Consider the following 18,050-nt stretch of genomic DNA (forward strand, 5'->3'; position numbering starts at 1 on the left):
ATTAGTGGGGGTGTCAATTACAGTTTTGAGCTTGAATGTAGAGGTTTTTCCTTTTGTGGAGATAAAAGATGAGATCACGAGTAGTGTATTAAAACAGACTAAGTAAACATTTCTGACGATTACAACATAAATTATAGATAGATGATTCATGGTTAAATAGGTTGTTCAATACGACTTGAAAAGTTGAAATAAAACTCAGAGCGGGTTTTCTGATCCGCAACTTGAAAAATAAGATCTATACAGTTGGCTTTTGTCACTCTAACCTGTGAAGGGCTGAAGCCATTTTACTCATGAAGCCACCTGCACTGCAACATCAGTGCACCATCCACTGGGCCGTGCAACACCACAGGACCATTTTCACTTGTGTAAAGTTAATGAAGCTGAAAAAAAGCGTGCACGAGCCTCAGGGTAAGCAGCGAGATCCCTCTGTATAAAAAGCTGAGTGCAAATGTCTTCATCTTTCCCATGGAACCAAAGCAACATAGAGCAGACGGCCACCTCCGAGGATTTCACCTCCTGTCAGAAACTTTCATAGGGATTCGTGCAACAGAACAGAACAGGCAGCAAGTTCAAGGCTTTTGCACCTTCAGTGGGCGACAAGCGGCGAGTTAGCAAACGGATAAACCCAGGATTATCTTGGCAGCTATTAAGTAAGGACATGTTTATGAGCTACCTCATGGTTTGTTGAAATTATGTATCAGCATAGCAGTGCGAAACTCTTTAATTAGCGCCATCTCCATTGGAGAAGTTGTGTTGAAAGGTGGTGGTGGGTGAAAAAGATGAAAGCTCAAATTCATCTTTAGGGGAGAGTGGGGGGTTGACAAAGAAAAAGTCAAGTAATACTTTCACCTTAAATGTAGAATTCCCTACAATGTAACTTTTTGTCTATTTCATTTTGTACTTAAAAATATTTGGGGAATTTATTTATGGTTAGTTGGAAAACTGGAAATCCCATTTAAAGGTTTTTGAAAAATGTGTGCATTTAATACTTGTAGGCCAAATAAAAAAGCAATAACCGACAGAAGTAGCTGTTGAGCCAAGTGACCCAAGCTCGGTATCGGCGAAGTAGTATCTTGAATTAAATTTATGAGAACCAGCAGCATTCGAGAGGGTAGTAGCAGGAGCAGCAATCCTACAGTGTCCAAGCAGCAGCAGAAGTTATCCAAGAAAAGTGTGACTAAGCAGGCAGATTTTATACATAGAAAAAATTAGGCTATTTATTTCCTAAAAAACAAGCATCAGGAATAATCACAGATTCACAACTTATAGTAAATCTGCAAACTATGACAAAACACTCCAGTAGTAAACTCTTCAACATCAAAGAGTGAAGTTACATACCATTAGGATTCACTCCGTCTTTGCACAAAAGGGGAAAGTCAATCTTGTATCATTTTTTCCCCATTAGCTCGCTCATTACTTCTTGCCTCTCCCTCTTGTTCTGTGACTTTTTTTTTTTTTGTCCCTAACAATAAAGTTTAAGAGGCCTAATTAAAAGCATGAGCAGGCATTGGTATTCCAAACAGACCACAGAATAATTTCAGGAGACCAGGGCCGCTTCCTTTAACTGCAAATATCCCCCCCACCCCTTACTCTCCGCGTGTCGACAAAATGTAATATTAAACACCTCTGCAAATGAAACCATTTAGAAGTGTTTGAAAGAAGACGTTGACTATCTGATGTGTAGCAATTAGACGGGCGAGGTGAAGAATCGCATTAAGAATGACAGGAAGAAATCTGGAGGTGGAAAGAGGGATGTGTCCACTCAGTCCGGCTTTCTCTCTCGCTCTAATCGTGTTTAGCAGGTCAAGTAGCAGTCTGGGATCCCCCAAGTTCTTGCACATAATCTTTCTCGTCATTTCATCTGAATTATCTGGCATTGCCAAACAGATTAGAGTCCACAGGCCAGACACCAACTCCCATAAGTGGCTTATCACCTGAGATCTTATTCCCCAAAACAGCCCCGGGGGTCAGATTACATGTCGGCAGAGGCCGAAGAGCTCACATTTACAGAGAATAGGTGAGTGAAAGCTTGAATGTGTTTTCAGTGTACCAGGACTCCGATTCGTTCTGAAACTACCGTACATGACATTTTTCAGAAGATTATTGAAATTTTCTCAATATTTCTGTAGTGCCAATTTAATATTTTTTGTAAAATAACCTTGGAAGTTTTAATGGACTAAAAACCAACTTGCTTGACATGGTAAACGGGGAAGAAAAATGTAAAACACTGATTAGTCTGTCTAGAAATCATTATATGAAATGCAATGTAGAAACTTCTAGTGATGACCTTTTTATATTTTAACATTTCAGAAGTCCATGTTTCATAAATTAAGCATTATTTAACCTAAAAAGTGTTTGATCCTGTGATTAGTGTATAAAAGTTCAATATGCATTTCTGTGGCATCAATTTAATCTTTTAGTAAAGCGTGTTTTTATTGTTTTTGCACCTTCCAGAATAACTGGTAAACATACTTAAAATGCAATAATATTTTACCCCATCTCATATGGAAAAAGCCTACCTTTAATTTGAGTTAAGTGAGAAGATGAACAATCCTATTCAAAGGAAGAAATGACTTTTAGTAAAATCACAAGCCACAATTATTGGAATCTCTAACAATCCCAATTGTTTTGATTTCTCACGTTGATCAGAGTGTCTCTGAGAAGACATAATTGTCTTTTTCCCTGGGTTTTAAAAATGACATGACCAAGGCCCATTTCTATTAGCGACAATACAAAAACTAGAAGAAAAAAAAAAAGGAGAACATGTTACGCAAGCACTGCAAACATAGATTGATGCTCATAATTTAGGAAATGACTAGAATAAACTAACTGCTCATGTAAACCTGTTCAAATCGATAGTCAAAGTACAAAATTTAAAACTTTTAAAACAACCAGGCTGGAGAAGAAAAGTTTATCTTACCAGATCAAGCAGTAAAAAAAAAAGAAATTTACATAGCCATCTGTTGGAGGACTGCAGCACAGCATACCATCTTGGGGTCATTAATTCTCCATAACTACAACTTATTTTAAGTGCTTTGTTCACATCTTAGCCAACAACTGTGGAGGGCACTATTAAGTACCCCACTAGTTCAATTGCAAGTATTTACTTTGTTGCTCATTATCCCGGTTAAGATGAAGATACGAGGTGGTGAGACGGGAGGTCTTAACCTACAGCGACCTACAACGGCTACACTCGAGTTTTACGTAGGAGGATTTCTACATAGGAGTCCTTGTTTTATTTTACTGTGTTGGACTGTATGTTGTTTATCAGCTTGTGGGCCACCAGCCAGCATATGTTTGTCTTCACCTGGGTGCATGAAGAGAGTATGGAAATCCACTTTCTGTCATTAAACAAAAAGTACCTGTTGACCTCAGAAAAAGTTTGTCAAATTATGAATTCAAAGTGAAAGTTGCACCAGCCTGCCTTAAAAATATGACCACTGGCAAATTACATTTCATTTTATAAAATTTTTTTAAAAGGGGAAGTATTATGTCAAATCTACTTTATTGAGCTCTATATGATGCTGGATGTTTGATTCTTGATTGCATGTCTGAGAAATCCTTTTTACTTACACAAAGCTCAGTCTCGCAGAGCACGCCTTCCTCAATAAGGTCCTCTAGACTAGCAGCAGCAGCAATTAGCAAACACCTGGTGGAACTGTGAGTCTGCTGAGCTCCATCATGAGAACTACTTCTCCTTACAAAGCCCCAAAGAATGTTTGTAAAATGGCATAACGGAGAAGGATTGTTGTGTTGACGTGCTGAAGGTGGAGTGTTGGAAAGAGCCAGAATTTCTTAAAGAGACAGAGGCCAATTTCAGGGCATCAAATTAAAGACGTCAAGTCTGTTTTAAGTCATGTTGGAGATATTACGCATTTTTATAATGACTGGAGGTAACATAGTTACTTGATCGTGCTATAAAATGGCACCACGTCCCTGGAAAAAACCTCCCCTTCATGTCTAAATGAAATATGAAATCTTAATACTAGTAGTTGTGAAGATAATAAAGAACATGCAAAAAGTTTGGTCCATAAGCGTGCCTCTTACCTGCACACTTCTTGCAGATTACCACACCCAGATTGACCGACGCCCACTCCGGCTGCGACTCGCCGCAGTCGGCACAAATCCTATTGGCATCGTTGAACCAGATCTTCTCCGCCACTTCGTAGTCGTAGAGCGTCTCCGCGATTGATTCTTTGATCGCCTCAACCCACTCCTCCTTCTCCCGTTCCGAGTCTGCCACAAAGCTGCAACGATCAATTCTTTTCTTTAGCCCTGACCCCAACACATAACCTCACAAATATCGATTTGATTTGAGACAGCAATTAAACAACATAGTAGCCACTAGCAGAATGACAGGGAGTGGTGTTTGCGTATGCTGTGTGTGTGTGTAAACAGTATTTTGGAGCAGCTTCAGGAGGCACTTGCTAAGTGTGGACATCTCTGTGTGATTGCAATAGATTAGGTGAAAGTGATAGAAGCAATGGAGGGGGGGCAAGTAAATCAATCTGTCTCAGCATTTAACTCGACAATCTATAAAGTTCTAATGTAGCACATTTCTCACGTTTCTTTTAGGATATTATTGCAACGTGGAGGTGAGCAAAACCGAGAGCCGTTAATCAGTTACATTAAATCAAACTGATAAGAAAATGAATAAGCATGCAAACATAGGAGGTATGAAATCGGTGTGCGTGATGACTCAGCTTTTAGGGGTTGCAGACAAAGAGACAAACAGTGAGAACAGAGAGAAATATAAAACAGAGAGAGAAGAGGCCGAGAGCATGAATGAAAGAAGCACTTAAGAGGGGAGAAACGGAACCACAGATCTCCATGGTAACCTGGCACCCGGTGCAAAGTAAGATGAAGAGTGTGAAGGGGAAGGAGGGTGTCTGCTTATGTGGGGGGGAGGGGTTCGCCTGAGGCTGGGGATGTGGAGCTGGGGGTCAACCTCACCCAAGCAACCCACCAAAGATCGATAGGTTGATTGGGTTCAGCCGTCCTGTGCCCACTGGCCTCTACCCAGGAGAAGACTGCTCAACTACTGCAATGTGTGCCTGAAAACCGAAGAGGGGGCACAGAGCTCTAAGAAGTAATTATCTGGGACACTATAAATGCTGAAAGTAATCTAAGAGTTCAGTGAATGCCGACACTTAGCCAGTTAGACACACAAATCCCTCTCTTACTACAAGAAGGTAGCGGTTCCCATTTTAGGAAATCTCTCGTTTTTTCTTAACGAGAGTAGCATTTTCTGCATTAAAGCATGTAGAGTTTGCAAAGGATTGCAATAGTATGGATAATTATTATATTTAATATTTCTTAGTATTTTTGTAGCTACATGAACAACGATCGTCAATTTTAGTTGCAGAAACCTCGATCGATCAGAAGTGACGTGTTAATATTGGATGTAAAACAAACAAGAATCTTTTACTGAAAAGCTTTTAAAACAGATGTGAACATAGAGAATGTGTCAGTTTTAAAGTACACAGATTATTATGTTATATTTTGCCATCATTCTACTTGTAAAGTAACACTGGAGGCTTTCCATGTCTCATGAATTAACTGGTTTATTCTTTTACTGACAGACATGCTAACTCACACAGACTGATGCAGGCTTCTGCTTTAAAATACAGTTAGCGTAGCGGTACAAAGTGGTGGAAGAGGCAACAGTTCTAAAATAAACCATCTTTCCCTGCAGAATGTCATGTCTGAAAAGTAACAGGAGCCTGACAAGCTAATGTTATCTCGCGAATTAACACGTTTATTTATATTCCCCCATTTGCTAGCCTGCAGGAGGATGTTTATTTTGCCAACAGACATGGTAACTCTTGTAGCTTGTTGCTTGTCATCACCTTAGGAAGGTGTAGGCTACGTATGGGTGGAAGAGGCATCGGTCCTAAAGTAAATGTGCTCATTGCACAGTATTTTCTGCCAGTTTGTCTTTGAAAAGTAACACTGTAAACCCGAGAAACGTTAGCTTGTTAATTAGCCAGAATACCCATATCAAACTGTGTATTTTCCCCCAACAAACGCGCTAAAATATGTAAAACATTTCTTTTAAAACTATCTCAACTTAAAAAATGTAGCCTACACATAGGTGGAATGCATATTTTTAAAGTAAACTTGCTCATGGCAAAAATTATCTAAGCTTTAATTGGCTTTACACAAAAATGTTCAAAGTACAACTCGTCTTTGCCTTCATACATTTTATCTGGCACTGACATCTGACCAAGAATGAGAACAGAACAGCTTTTCCTTGCTGCCACGACCTAACCTGACCATTTTAATAACATTTTGGTTGAATCTAATTTACCATTCTGCCCCCGAGAAAAAAAAATTATTACAAAAGATCTTTATCAGAAAATACTGCAACAACCTTTAAAAAAAAAAAAAAGAAAAGAAACTCTTCAACTTTACTTCTAGTTGCTCATAAACTGATTGCATTGTTAATTGTATAGTAACTTCAGTGGATGTAGTACTAGATGATGTATAACACCCGCTTCAGAAAAGGTAATCAATTAAAGGACGGTGGCAATTAACCAATTGCCAACTGCCTCCACAAGCTCAATCAAGAGGAGGGATTGATGCAAATCAGCGACTCAATGCAATTAGCCGAGTCTCCTTAGATAAACTAACAACTGACATCACAAGCTGAATCGACCTTAGTGTTATAAATAGAATCATAGTGGAAACTGACTGAATTAAATTTTTGCATTTACGCTTATATTCACAGACAAATAAAAATGTATAGTTTATTCTTGGAAACAGTGGCTTTTACATTCTAATCAAGAAAAAGCAAATGGCAATTTCACAGCAAAAACAATTACAAAGTGATGAGAGAACTGGGGAGACATCTGGTTTACAGGTACACCACAAGTAACTAAATGTCCCATCGCTGTCGGTACTGAGAAGCTGAACAGTTTTCTCTTTACTGATTTTCTTTAGCTACAGCTGTGTTCAACGTCCTTCAATGACAAGACAACATCCTAACAGACCTATTTAATGCAAACTGTGAAGGCTTTTCGCGTTTCTGCATACAGGCGTTTGTGAACCCAGACACAGATAGGAAAACTTTGATGTATTGAAAAGTTGTCCTTTGTCTTTAAAGCTGGCACAAAATCAGCAGTGTAGTAGTAAATCAGTCTTGCCAACAGCAACCGTTAAATAGATGTGTTCCGGTCCAAACAGAAGTTGTTGTTTTTTGTTCCATCTAAATTTAAACGTCTTTGGGTTCGTGAAACTTTCCACCGACCATGAAGTGTTCTTGTTTTGCCCTAAAAAGTCGGCTGCCGCATTCCCCACCTCGGACAGAACACTTTGTCCACTAAAAGGCTGCAAAACAATGGAAAAGCCAAAGTGAGTCTCCACAGCTTAAAGCGATTAGATGAGTTTCTCTCTAATCCCTACCTTGAGCAGGTGGGAGAACGCTCGCAGGGCCACCAATCGATTCGATCCACAAACACAATTGCGTAAAGAGTAAAACCCTTTTAGCAATGACCTTATCAAAACTATTCAGCAGACGCAAGCTAATTGTGTTTTTCTCCCCCCCGCCCCCATCCCTTTTCTTCTGGACCAATTACGACTAGTGTGTTAACGAAGCGACCGTACGACGACGGGAGTATTAAGGTAGCTGCCACAAATAGATCGATCAGATACACAATACAGCTAGAAGCACAAGGCCAAAAAGAAAAAAAAAGAAAAATCTTTACACGTGAAAAAAAAAAAAAAAAGGGGGGGAGAAACAGTGAACAAGCGGACACAAACAAACAAGCCGAACTTTCTTTTCCGGGCAGCTGTCATGCTTGTATTCTAAACGGGCCATTACAGCACAAACAAGCGGCGTGCCCATTGATTATGGGTCCTCGGTGGGGTGGGGCGGGGGGTGGGGGGAGACAGGAGTCACCTGAAAGGCTCTGAGCTCTACAGAGGCAGAGATACCTCCACAAAGCTCTCAAAGGACGCTTCAGAAAAACAGAGCTGATCAATAATTAGCGGGTTTTTGTACAGGACACGACTCGCATGTACTGCGGACAACGTGCTGATCGATAACCTGGGTGTGGGGCACGGTGATTTCACAAGGCGCTTCCTGAGAAAGATTTGACAGGGAAGAGCTGATCAATAAAGGAAAAGCAAACTTAGGATTCTCTTTTGTCTCACCACAGCAGCGTCTTAACTTTTTGACATGCCTGCTCATTATTTTTACATTTTACACCTCAAAAGGACAGCATATGGAGTGCTTTTTTTTCTCTCCCTTTCTTTTTTGCATTGTCAGTGCATGGATTTGTTTTTAATGATGCTCCTGTTCTGCTCAGATGGCTCTAGAAATAAATCAATGACTTCCTATGTTCATATTCAGGTCTTTTTGAAAACAAAACAACAAAAGATAAAGTGGAGTTTCGCAGGCGGGAAAGTGACTTACTGATTGGACAGTTCCAGAGCTAATGTGAGAGATTGTTTTTTGGCAACAAGGACTGTGGACGACGCGTGAGCTTAGAGGAACATAGAAAACCAGTAAGCGTTGGCTGGGGAATTAAAATGAAATGGAAAACTAATTGCCTTGATCTATTAACTCATTTCATGCCAAATTTCTCATCAAAGCGAGCCTGCCTTACAAAGGTTTATCTAATTGCTGTCAACATTTCGTACTGTCGGATGAAATAAGCTTTTATCATAAACTAAGGTCAGAACCTTAAGTGAGATATCAGCAGCTGACGTAGGATATTTTCATATATTATTAAAAAAAAAGGCTAACTTTTTTTTTCACCGACATTAAATCAGACAAAATCATTCCTGTTTTAAGTTTATTTCCAAATATTTGGTAAATATTTGGCAAGGTTCACAGTTTTTCCCACGTTTCTCCATTTGCGGATGACGGCTCTCACTCTGGTTTTCTGGAGTCCCAAATTCTCAGAAAAGGCTCTATAACTCTCCACAGATTGGTAAATTCGTTTTATTTTAAACATTCTTTGACGATCGAAGACATTACGTGTGACAGAAAAAACTATCTGCAAGGTGGCGAATACTATTCGCACATCCCTCCATCACTTATTGGCGGTCAAAGGAGACAAAGCAAGATGTCATGCAGATTCAGTGGTCAGACACACATAAAGCTACAAAGGTAGAGCCAACCTACCAGAAATTTTTGAAAGGTGTGTTGATTTCAAAGCCTCTGCGGTCCACCTCTTTAATGTTGGCAGCACTGAGCTCCACCTCGCATATACCGAGCCCTGCTCGAAAGTCCTGGGAAAACAACAAAACATACAGAAGAAGAAGAAAAAAATGTCAGCCATAAAAGGAAGAGCAAGAATTTAGGGGAAATGTTGTAGATTTACATCATCAGTAAAATGAGTAAAAACAAAAGAATGTAGATGCTAATAGTAAATTAGCTATGTAAAAACTATTTCATTTAAAAAGTTAATGTTGGAATTATGGCAAACTCCTAAAAATTATGCTGAATTTTTTTCTCTTTTTCCCCAGTGTTTTTGTATTCCCCATCTTGTCACAGCAGGGAAAGGGAATCTGTGACCACAAAAGACACTGTAAAAAAAAATTTTCCCCACCATTTTAACAAAGCATCTAATGCAGTGTTTTTCAACCACTGTTCCGCGGCACACTAGTGTGCCGTGAGTGATCGTCAGGTGTGCCGTGGAAATTATTCAATTTCACCTAAGGTACCGTATTTTTCGGACTATAAGCTGCTACTTTTTTTCTAAGCTTTAAACCATGCGGATTCTAGCCCGCTGTGGCCTTGCGGTGTATTTTTTTTCAACCACCAGGGGGCTCTCTAGCAGGAAGTGAATCATTAGAAGTCAAAATTGTAAATCAGAAGAAGAATTTTCAACCTGTTCAGGGGTATTTTTAAGCAGCAGGCACGATGGAGAAATGTTTTCAAACTCATATCATGCAGCTTTTAAGTTGAGGGCTGTCGATCTGGCACTACAGGAGGGAAATAGAGCCGCTGCATTTAAGCTCGGTGTGAACGAAACCATGGTTCAGCTTTGGAGACGGAGTGCTGCGTCCTTAATATATGCAGCAGATTTATTAGGACGCCGCCCTCTGCTGGGTCCTTATGGAAAATCGAGAGCAGCTTCCAGGTTTTTTTGTTTATGTTTTTTGTTTATGTTTTTTGTTGGTTTTTTTTTTTTTTTTTTTTAAATGAAGGCGCTTGTATGGTGCGCTCTATAGGCCGAAAAATACGGTAATTGATTTTAAAAGATTTTTTGAAAATGAATTATCTGCAAATAATGCCATCTTCGAGTGTCTGCTGTAGCAGTGACTAGCGGCGTAATCATGTAATTTTCTTACCACTAGATGGCAGTAGGTACACAGCATTTTACATTACAACAAGAGCATTAGTGATGCATGAATGTTACAGGTAGCGGTGAGAGCATCGTATCTAGCAAGACAGTGATGGAAAAGACAGAGAAGCTCAGCAGTAGTTGGGTTGGAAAGAACATGGGTCCATTTCCCACAACATGTGAAGTGAGCTTCTCAAGCCTGGCTACTATAAAAACTAAAACCAGAGAGAGACTGAGAGTTGCTGAGGAAGAGCTTCATCTTTCTTCAATTTCTGCCAGAAAATCAGCTGTTTTCATCCAAACATGCACAGGTTTCACACTAGGTGGGTAAAATATACAGATATTGACATTTTGTACATGCAACTCTTCATATTGTAACAGTGAATATGAAGTGAAATGTTTTCCAAATATTATTGCTTCTTTCAGAATAAGAATTATTTTCTGTATTCCGGCTAAAAGAATGCTTGTGGATTAGTTTGTAAAACAGTTTTAAGTTTTCTACAACTTCTTTAAATTTAACACCACAGTGTTGTGGCTGTTCAGGGGTATTTTTGAAGAGGACATGTTAAGTGCAATTTGAAATAAGAAATGTAAAATGTGATAAAAATGCATTTTTGTGTTTATTTGATTCCTATTCAAGAGACTTTGATAAGAATGACTATATATGTAATATAGAGTATACAGAGTATCTTTGTTTACATTTTTGGTTGGTGGTGTGCCTCGAGATTTTTTCAATTAAAATAACGTACCTTGGCTCAAAAAAAGTTGAAAAACACTGGTCTAATGGACTTTATATTCTGGTTATTTCTGTAGAATAGGCTCAAAATCTCTTTAGTGCATTGCGTGACACCATTACGTAAAATACAGTTAATACCTTGTTTCTATGAGAGCGCTAAACCTAAACCTTTACTCATATGTGATGGGAGAAAACCATCTTGTTGAAACAAAAGTAATTTAAAGCATTTGTTTTCTTTCCAACTGTATTAGTCTCTCACTCTGTTGTGGAAGACTTCTGACCAATGCGTCATGTTTGTTGAGGTTTGCAGGTATTCGTTTATGGTCTCACCGCTGCATTTCAATCAGATTGAACTCTGTACTTTAAGCAGGAAGTTACACAACTTTAATTCTTTACTGTTGGGTCATTTTGTTGTAGGTTTGCTGCTGGTTTGGGATCACTGTCCTGGTGATTACACGGTTTCAGCTAAGCTCTACCTCTGACAGATTTGACACTACTACACTTTGGTAAACACATGACATTGTGGTTGACTGAGGTTCTGCAAGGTGTCCATATCATGCAGTGATTAAACCAGCAAAAGTCAATGACTCTTATCACCATGATAGACAGTACATATAGGGTGTCTTTCCTGAATGTGGTGTACATTATAACCATCTTTACTTTGGGTTTTCTGTTCAAAGAGTATTGTTCCAGAGATGTTATTAATCAGATGATGCTATGTAAATTTCTGCTGCCATTATTCTTTTCAGAGTATGGTGTTCTTTCGTAGTCTCTATTTTGATATGATTAGGAGCAGAAGGCAACTTTTGGAATTGGAGTTCAGCCCAAATATTGTTCGACAGTAGAGGATGACTTAAAAAAAAAAAAAAAAAATGTGTATTGGGTAAGAGATTTCATTTTAAATCTCCTTAAATCAAAATCCACTTTCTTGAAATAAGTTTAATTTCTTCAGGGGCGCAGTCGTTTTCTTTAACTATTTTTTTTCCCTCACCACAGTTCTATTTTCTTGCGAAAAGACATGCGCTTGACTCATTTGACATTTGATTTATATTGAAAAGAAGTGCACTCAATTTTGTTGTTTATGTATCTAAGACCATGCCTGAAACTGTCTGTGTTAGCATTCTTTATTAGACACCATATGAATTCATTTTGCCCAAGAAAGAATCTGTAGCAGCAGAGCGGTCATGAGGTTGGAGTCATAACCTTTTGAAAGGCTAAGAGCAAACACAAAGGAAGATTCCCCAAACCAAGCGGGTCATTCTTGTCCAGGATTGCTTTCTGTCTGTGACAGCTAATGGAACTGGATATAAAGTGATTTGTAATACAGACGACCGGAGAAAATATAGTGCATCCCTTCTTCTCCCAGTGACGCACAAACCGAGTCTGCATGTGACGCGTGTGTGTGGGTTACAGAGAAACAGAAGGAAAGGGGGACTTTATTAAGTGGTTTTGTGCTGAAAAAGTATGCTTGTGCTTTTACCTGTGCAAAACAGCAAAGCGCTTTGAAAGCCAAAGTTGCACCTGGGGAATCCAAACCAACTTGAGCTTTCAGCCTCAAATTTTTTTCTCACACCGACATGGGAGTTTGATGCGGGAAAAGCTGTTTTACTGAATTCCACGGCAAGTCTGCTTTTCCTCGACTTGACTGTCAACTTTCGCTGTTGTTTAGAACAGTTTCATAGCCTAAAGCTCTGACAAAGACAAAATAAAAACAGGTTGGAAAGATGGGGGAAGCACCCACCGCATCAAAAAGGGAGCTAAAACACACTCACTCGAGTGTGCAAAACACACACTGCAGTCCACTGCAGAGGCACAGAGACGAAGCGCAAAATGTGACAACAAAAATAAAAAATGGAGTCACGAAAAGAGAGCAAAAAAAAACCAAAACACAAAGGTGATGGGATGAGGAAACCAAGAGGTGAAACAGGGTTTCAGTAAAAAATAATAGAGGTTTTCTAAAATGGGTCGGCTCAAAAGCTAGAAGTAAGTCTGTGTATAAAAAAATGCAAAAGAAAAAAAAATAAAGCATACACCAATATATATTGTACAGTGCTTTAAAAAGGTATCATGTGGAGCTTCTGCTTTTTCCTTTTACTGTCGCACTTAAAAGTTTAAGATGATGCCTGGGGTAGTTTCAATGGACAAAATCCACTGTCAAGCACAAAGAACACAAACATGCAAACACTAACATGCTAGCATGTTAGAAAACGAGCAACATGTTAAACGTGACAGTGTAATGGTCTGTGGCTGCTTTGCTACTTCAGGACTTCGCTGTAGCCGATGAACTGCAAAGTCTGGTCTCCACTAGAAAGTGGAGAAGTTAGATATGTTAAGAAATGCTGTATTAAGATCACCAAGAAAAGAGAAGGATTTTTTTTTTCAAATGCAATTATACATAGTTCTTAAAAGGTAATTGCAAAACAATATTGGGTCATGAATCACCAACCAATTCAATTAAAAAGGTGATTATGAACTAAAGATTGATGGCAAATTTGTAGAAAATTCAACTAAAGTGGCAGAGTTACTAGATGTCTTCGTACAGTAAAAAGATTCATATCACAAAGTACAGCAATATAGGTTAATATAGAACCGCATTAAGTGTAAAATCTAGTTAAAGTTACGTTCAGATCTTCAAGGGTTCGGTATTTCTATGAGATAGACAACAGTCCATAAAGAAATTATATCCTCAATTATTATTATTCCTTTAGATGTATAACTGATTCTACACTGTCCTTAGTGGTTTTCCATGCTGTAGTCATCCCAAAATCAAAAAAATAAAATAAAAAATGACCCTTTGTTGACTAGCAACTATAAACCCATCAGTGCATTTCCTACAACATCAAAAGTTATCTAATGATAACCGTTAAATACCTTCTAATGAAGATGACACGGTTATTTCTACTTATTGTAACAACACAGAGGAGCGGGTCAAGTTGGTTGACAGATGTTAAAGGAAAAGAAACAAGCTGGCTTAGTAAAGAAACATATGAACAGTTTGAACATTTTTCACTAAAAACCCACAGAGCAGATTCAAGCCCAAGACGCTTATTTTCAGGCGAGCACTTAGTCACGGCTGAATCTCGATTCGAATGTGAATTAAAGAACTTCACTTAAAGAAGGTCTGCTCCAAGGTCACGCTCAGCTTGAGTAATTTTACATTTATCGAAGACTGCTTTCCTGGTTGAAAAGTAAAGATCTACCTTTTCCTCCTCAATGATTAGTTTGCACATTTCAAATTATTTCACAAGCTGAAACTGGTTTGTCACAAATTTCACACCTTTAAAGAGGCAATATGTACGTCCCAGGCATTATACCTTTTTATAGCACAAGCAACTAATTATGTTATTATATATGTCAAACAAAAAAGAAATTGGACTTCGCAATTTGATGCCTCGGTCTCTTTAGGAAGCTCCTGCTCCTTCCGACACGCTGCCTTCAGCACGTCATTATGCCGTTAACAACCGTTGTTGGGAGTGCTGAATTAGTTTATATGATCGACTCAACCGACTTGCAGTTTCACCAGGAATTGCTAATTGCTGCTGCCGCTAGTCAAAGACACTCTCCACAATATAATTTACCATTTTATTGAGGGAATTTTTTCTTTTTTTCCTTTTAGATTGGAAGGCTATTTCTTCTAGTTCATTGAAATTCTTATTTGAAAACTGCATATTATTATTAAGCAGATCACCTTTGTCCAACATCAAGTATCGCTGATGACTTTAAAACATGTCGGTATGAAAAAAAGAAAAAAAAAGAAATATGTAAGAGACAAGCATGTTTTACTGCACTATTTCTGTTGGTTCTTATTCAGAAAGCTCAGATTGTAGCCCTGTTGTTACATTTCTAAAAAAGAAAAAAAAATGTGTTTTTCTGTTCATCACCGGCAAAAACAATCTCTGCTAATTACACCAAACAAAGAGGCAAATGAATCGACACCATCTTTGTTGATTGGGCGCATCTTTGGAAACGCACGCGGCCTTAAGAGAGGAAAAGGAAGCATGTGTTCATGTGTAGGAGAGCAACTCGCAGAATAATTAACGGCAAAACTTTGCAGAGCAGCCAAATTTTGCAGATTGCAAAACAAGAAGGCAGTTGCTTAAATATTTGCACAGTGCAGACTATTCCAGCCTGAACTTCTTTTTTTGTATAGTGTGGGCTGGTTCAATTGGAGGTGGGGGGGGGGCTTTTAAAATCTGGATTTGACCACCATTAGCCCCACTCTTTCCCACAAAATTAGAAAATTGGCGGGAAAATAAAACCAAACCATTGTTCCAACGAAATCGAAAGAGGACCACGGCACTACCTCGTGATCATTCATTACGAAACGCTACGGATAATTAAGGCCCTCTGATCTGAAGAGGATGACAGAGGAGCTCGAGAAAGATAATGTGTGTGAAAGCAGTGACTTTAGTGTATGTTTAGGTTTTAATTGAGCAAAAACTTTTGATGTGAGAGCTTCGGGGCAGCCAAAACTCGCCTCTCTCTCTCCTATCAATTATAACTACATAGAGTTATTGCTCTTTTAAGTTCAGCATGTTCAGAGGTTTGAAGATGCATGACGCGATAATGAGAGCGCGCGCAATGTGACAGAGCGTGAAGCGCCCCTCGTTCACAGCTCGTTCCAGCAAGTAACCAATCAGTTCGATCACGGTTCTCCGCTGCGAGTCAAACGAGAGACATCTGACAGTTTACGTTGCCTGTGATTTAAAACATAAAGGTGTGCGCATGGTATGTGCCGAGAAGGCAATGCATTTACCTATGTCTAATGACCCTCATCCATCTAAGATAGCCAATTAGAGAGCTGGATGTTAGCGGCGGTCCAGCATTCGCCACTCGTTACCTACCCAATGTGTGCTTTGGCCTTCTGCTCCCTTCAATTAATTCACCAAGGATGGCAAGAAGGAGGAAGCAGACAGAAAAGAAAAGAAAGCTAGATAAAAATAACTCGCCCAATTACAACTGCTATGAGTTAGGTGGCAACCGTCGTGGCGCTGACTAAGGAAGAGAGAAGGAGGAGGAGGGGAGAGAAAAGGTCAAAAGGTGAACATTTGCACACCTTTGATTTGCCTGTTTGCTGCTTGTCTGCATAGAGTATTGACCTTGCACTTCTAAAAAAATATAAAATAAATAAAGGGAACTCTAATAAGTATGTATGACAATAAGCTATGCTTTCTACTTACTCCTTTTTTGAATATGCCAGCTATTTCCTTTATTTATTTTTATTTATTTATTTCGAACATGATAAGTTTTGATGTTGTGAAATGTGTGTTTTTTTTATAAGTGGGTATCATTTACCTATTTGAAATAAATGCAAAAAAAAAAAAACTGTCTAGAACAGTGTAGAAGACATCCATTTAAAAAGAAGCACAACAGCTTTAACTAAATGCTAATATTTCTCCATGTCTACTGAACGTGTTAACGCCACACATTTTTAGCACGCAGACTTTCAATTCTAATGTTTCAGCTCGGTGATTACAGTTCGTGTTTCCCCAACGCATCAGTTAAGGAAGAAAGATGCACTTGTGAACTTGGCCCCGCAGCAAAAATTATTCTTAATTTGCTGATTATTCTCTTAGAAAAAGAAAGAGGGCCTTGATGTGAGAAATTCATTCTCCTTAGAAATTCTAAACAACTTTGTTTTTTTTGTTTTTTAAAGCCTTGGGATTATGCCAGTTGTCACAATAAAGAACAGCAAAGAGCTTTTAACCTAAAATAATTTCCACATAACAGACTACAACTGAATGCTTAATGTGTTTTGACGAGCAAATCAAGAAAGCAACTAGTAGCGCCCTCAAATCCAAAGTGACAAGACGAAAAGACTGCACACGTGTCGACTGTTACTTCGTGTATCACGGCAGAGTGAGAATACAACCATGAGGGATGTATGAGAAAAGACACTAAAGTTCTATTGATTTTTCTAATACCAAAGCCCACTGCAGCGAAATCCTTCTGAGAGTAAAAGGTGATTGCACTTGGAGCACTTTTTTTTTGCTCTCCCTCTCTTTTTAACCCAACTGACTTTCTTTTACCTTAGTGCCTAAATGACCTTAAACGCAGCTCCATCACGGCTTACGATCCATGAGAAAATGGGGAAGGGGTGGTGAGGGAGGTGCTGGGCGGATGATGTTTCCAATAGCTCGTTCATCATGTTAGATTAAATACTCCACTTCACTGATCTTGAACGGGGCACAGTATCCCTCTCTTTCTGAGCTCTAGCTCTCCATCACCCTCTCATTCTCTTACAAACCACCAACGTTCGATTCTCACTCATGCAAGCCTTTGCGCTGAAGTGGTCTCTCCATCCCCTTCACTTCATCTTTGTCACCCTCCTTCCCTTGTCCCCGTCTTGTCTTCCTTTTTTGCAGCTCCGCTTCCCCCCCACTTCCGCAAAACGTGTTTCTGCTGCTGCATTTATGTGGCGGATTGAGCTTGTAAGCTGAAATAATACAATTAATTTGCTCTCTCCCTGAACCTCTCCTTCGCCGCGCTTCTCCCCGCCGTCTCAGATCAAGGAAGTGGAAATGTGCTGACATGGAGGGATACCCCAAAGAGAATTCTAACAAAGATGTTTGTTCACGCTAATGAAGAAAATGATGAAAGGCAAACAACAAAACTGCAAGAGCGAGCAAAACGAATTCGGCGCCAAGGAGGGATGGAAATGAGCTGAGTGCAAGTGGCATTATCAAATATGCACACAAATCTGAGCGAGGCAACAGTATCACTGCTGTGAGGTATCTTTCAATCTCACTTTGCTCCTGGGAAGGGGAGTCGGCAGAAATGATGTACATAAGCAGGGACTATCGGGGCCTAATAGGACAGACATCAAACAAAGACACCTCGAGAGAAACCGTGAGCGAGAAGAAAAACATACCTATTTTTTAATCTATAGCTAATTGGGAGATTAGGTTGATAAAATAGGTATATTAATCTGCATCAGTTCAATATCAACACAAAAAAGTTAACTAAAGGACTCTAAGTAACTAGTGCTGTCGAACAATAGAGGTTCTTTACATAGTTGC

The 18,050-nt window shown here is 39.2% G+C and overlaps 1 protein-coding gene across 2 annotated transcripts in view; it reads right to left on the minus strand.

Annotated features, from left to right (window-relative positions):
• The window catches only part of arap2 (ArfGAP with RhoGAP domain, ankyrin repeat and PH domain 2), a 132,848-nt gene that overhangs the window by 72,616 nt on the left and 42,182 nt on the right, over positions 1-18,050 (minus strand). For both annotated transcript variants that reach the window (XM_008435470.3, XM_008435469.2), the window contains exons 10-11: positions 9,131-9,237; positions 4,048-4,247 (exon numbers count right to left, since the gene is read on the minus strand). In XM_008435470.3, coding sequence (XP_008433692.2) covers positions 4,048-4,247; positions 9,131-9,237 — 307 coding nt within the window. The remainder of the gene's footprint in view (positions 1-4,047; positions 4,248-9,130; positions 9,238-18,050) is intronic.

Source organism: Poecilia reticulata, chromosome 18, assembly GCF_904066995.2.
Source record: "Poecilia reticulata chromosome 18, P_reticulata-male-v2, whole genome shotgun sequence".
NCBI lineage: Eukaryota > Metazoa > Chordata > Actinopteri > Cyprinodontiformes > Poeciliidae > Poecilia > Poecilia reticulata.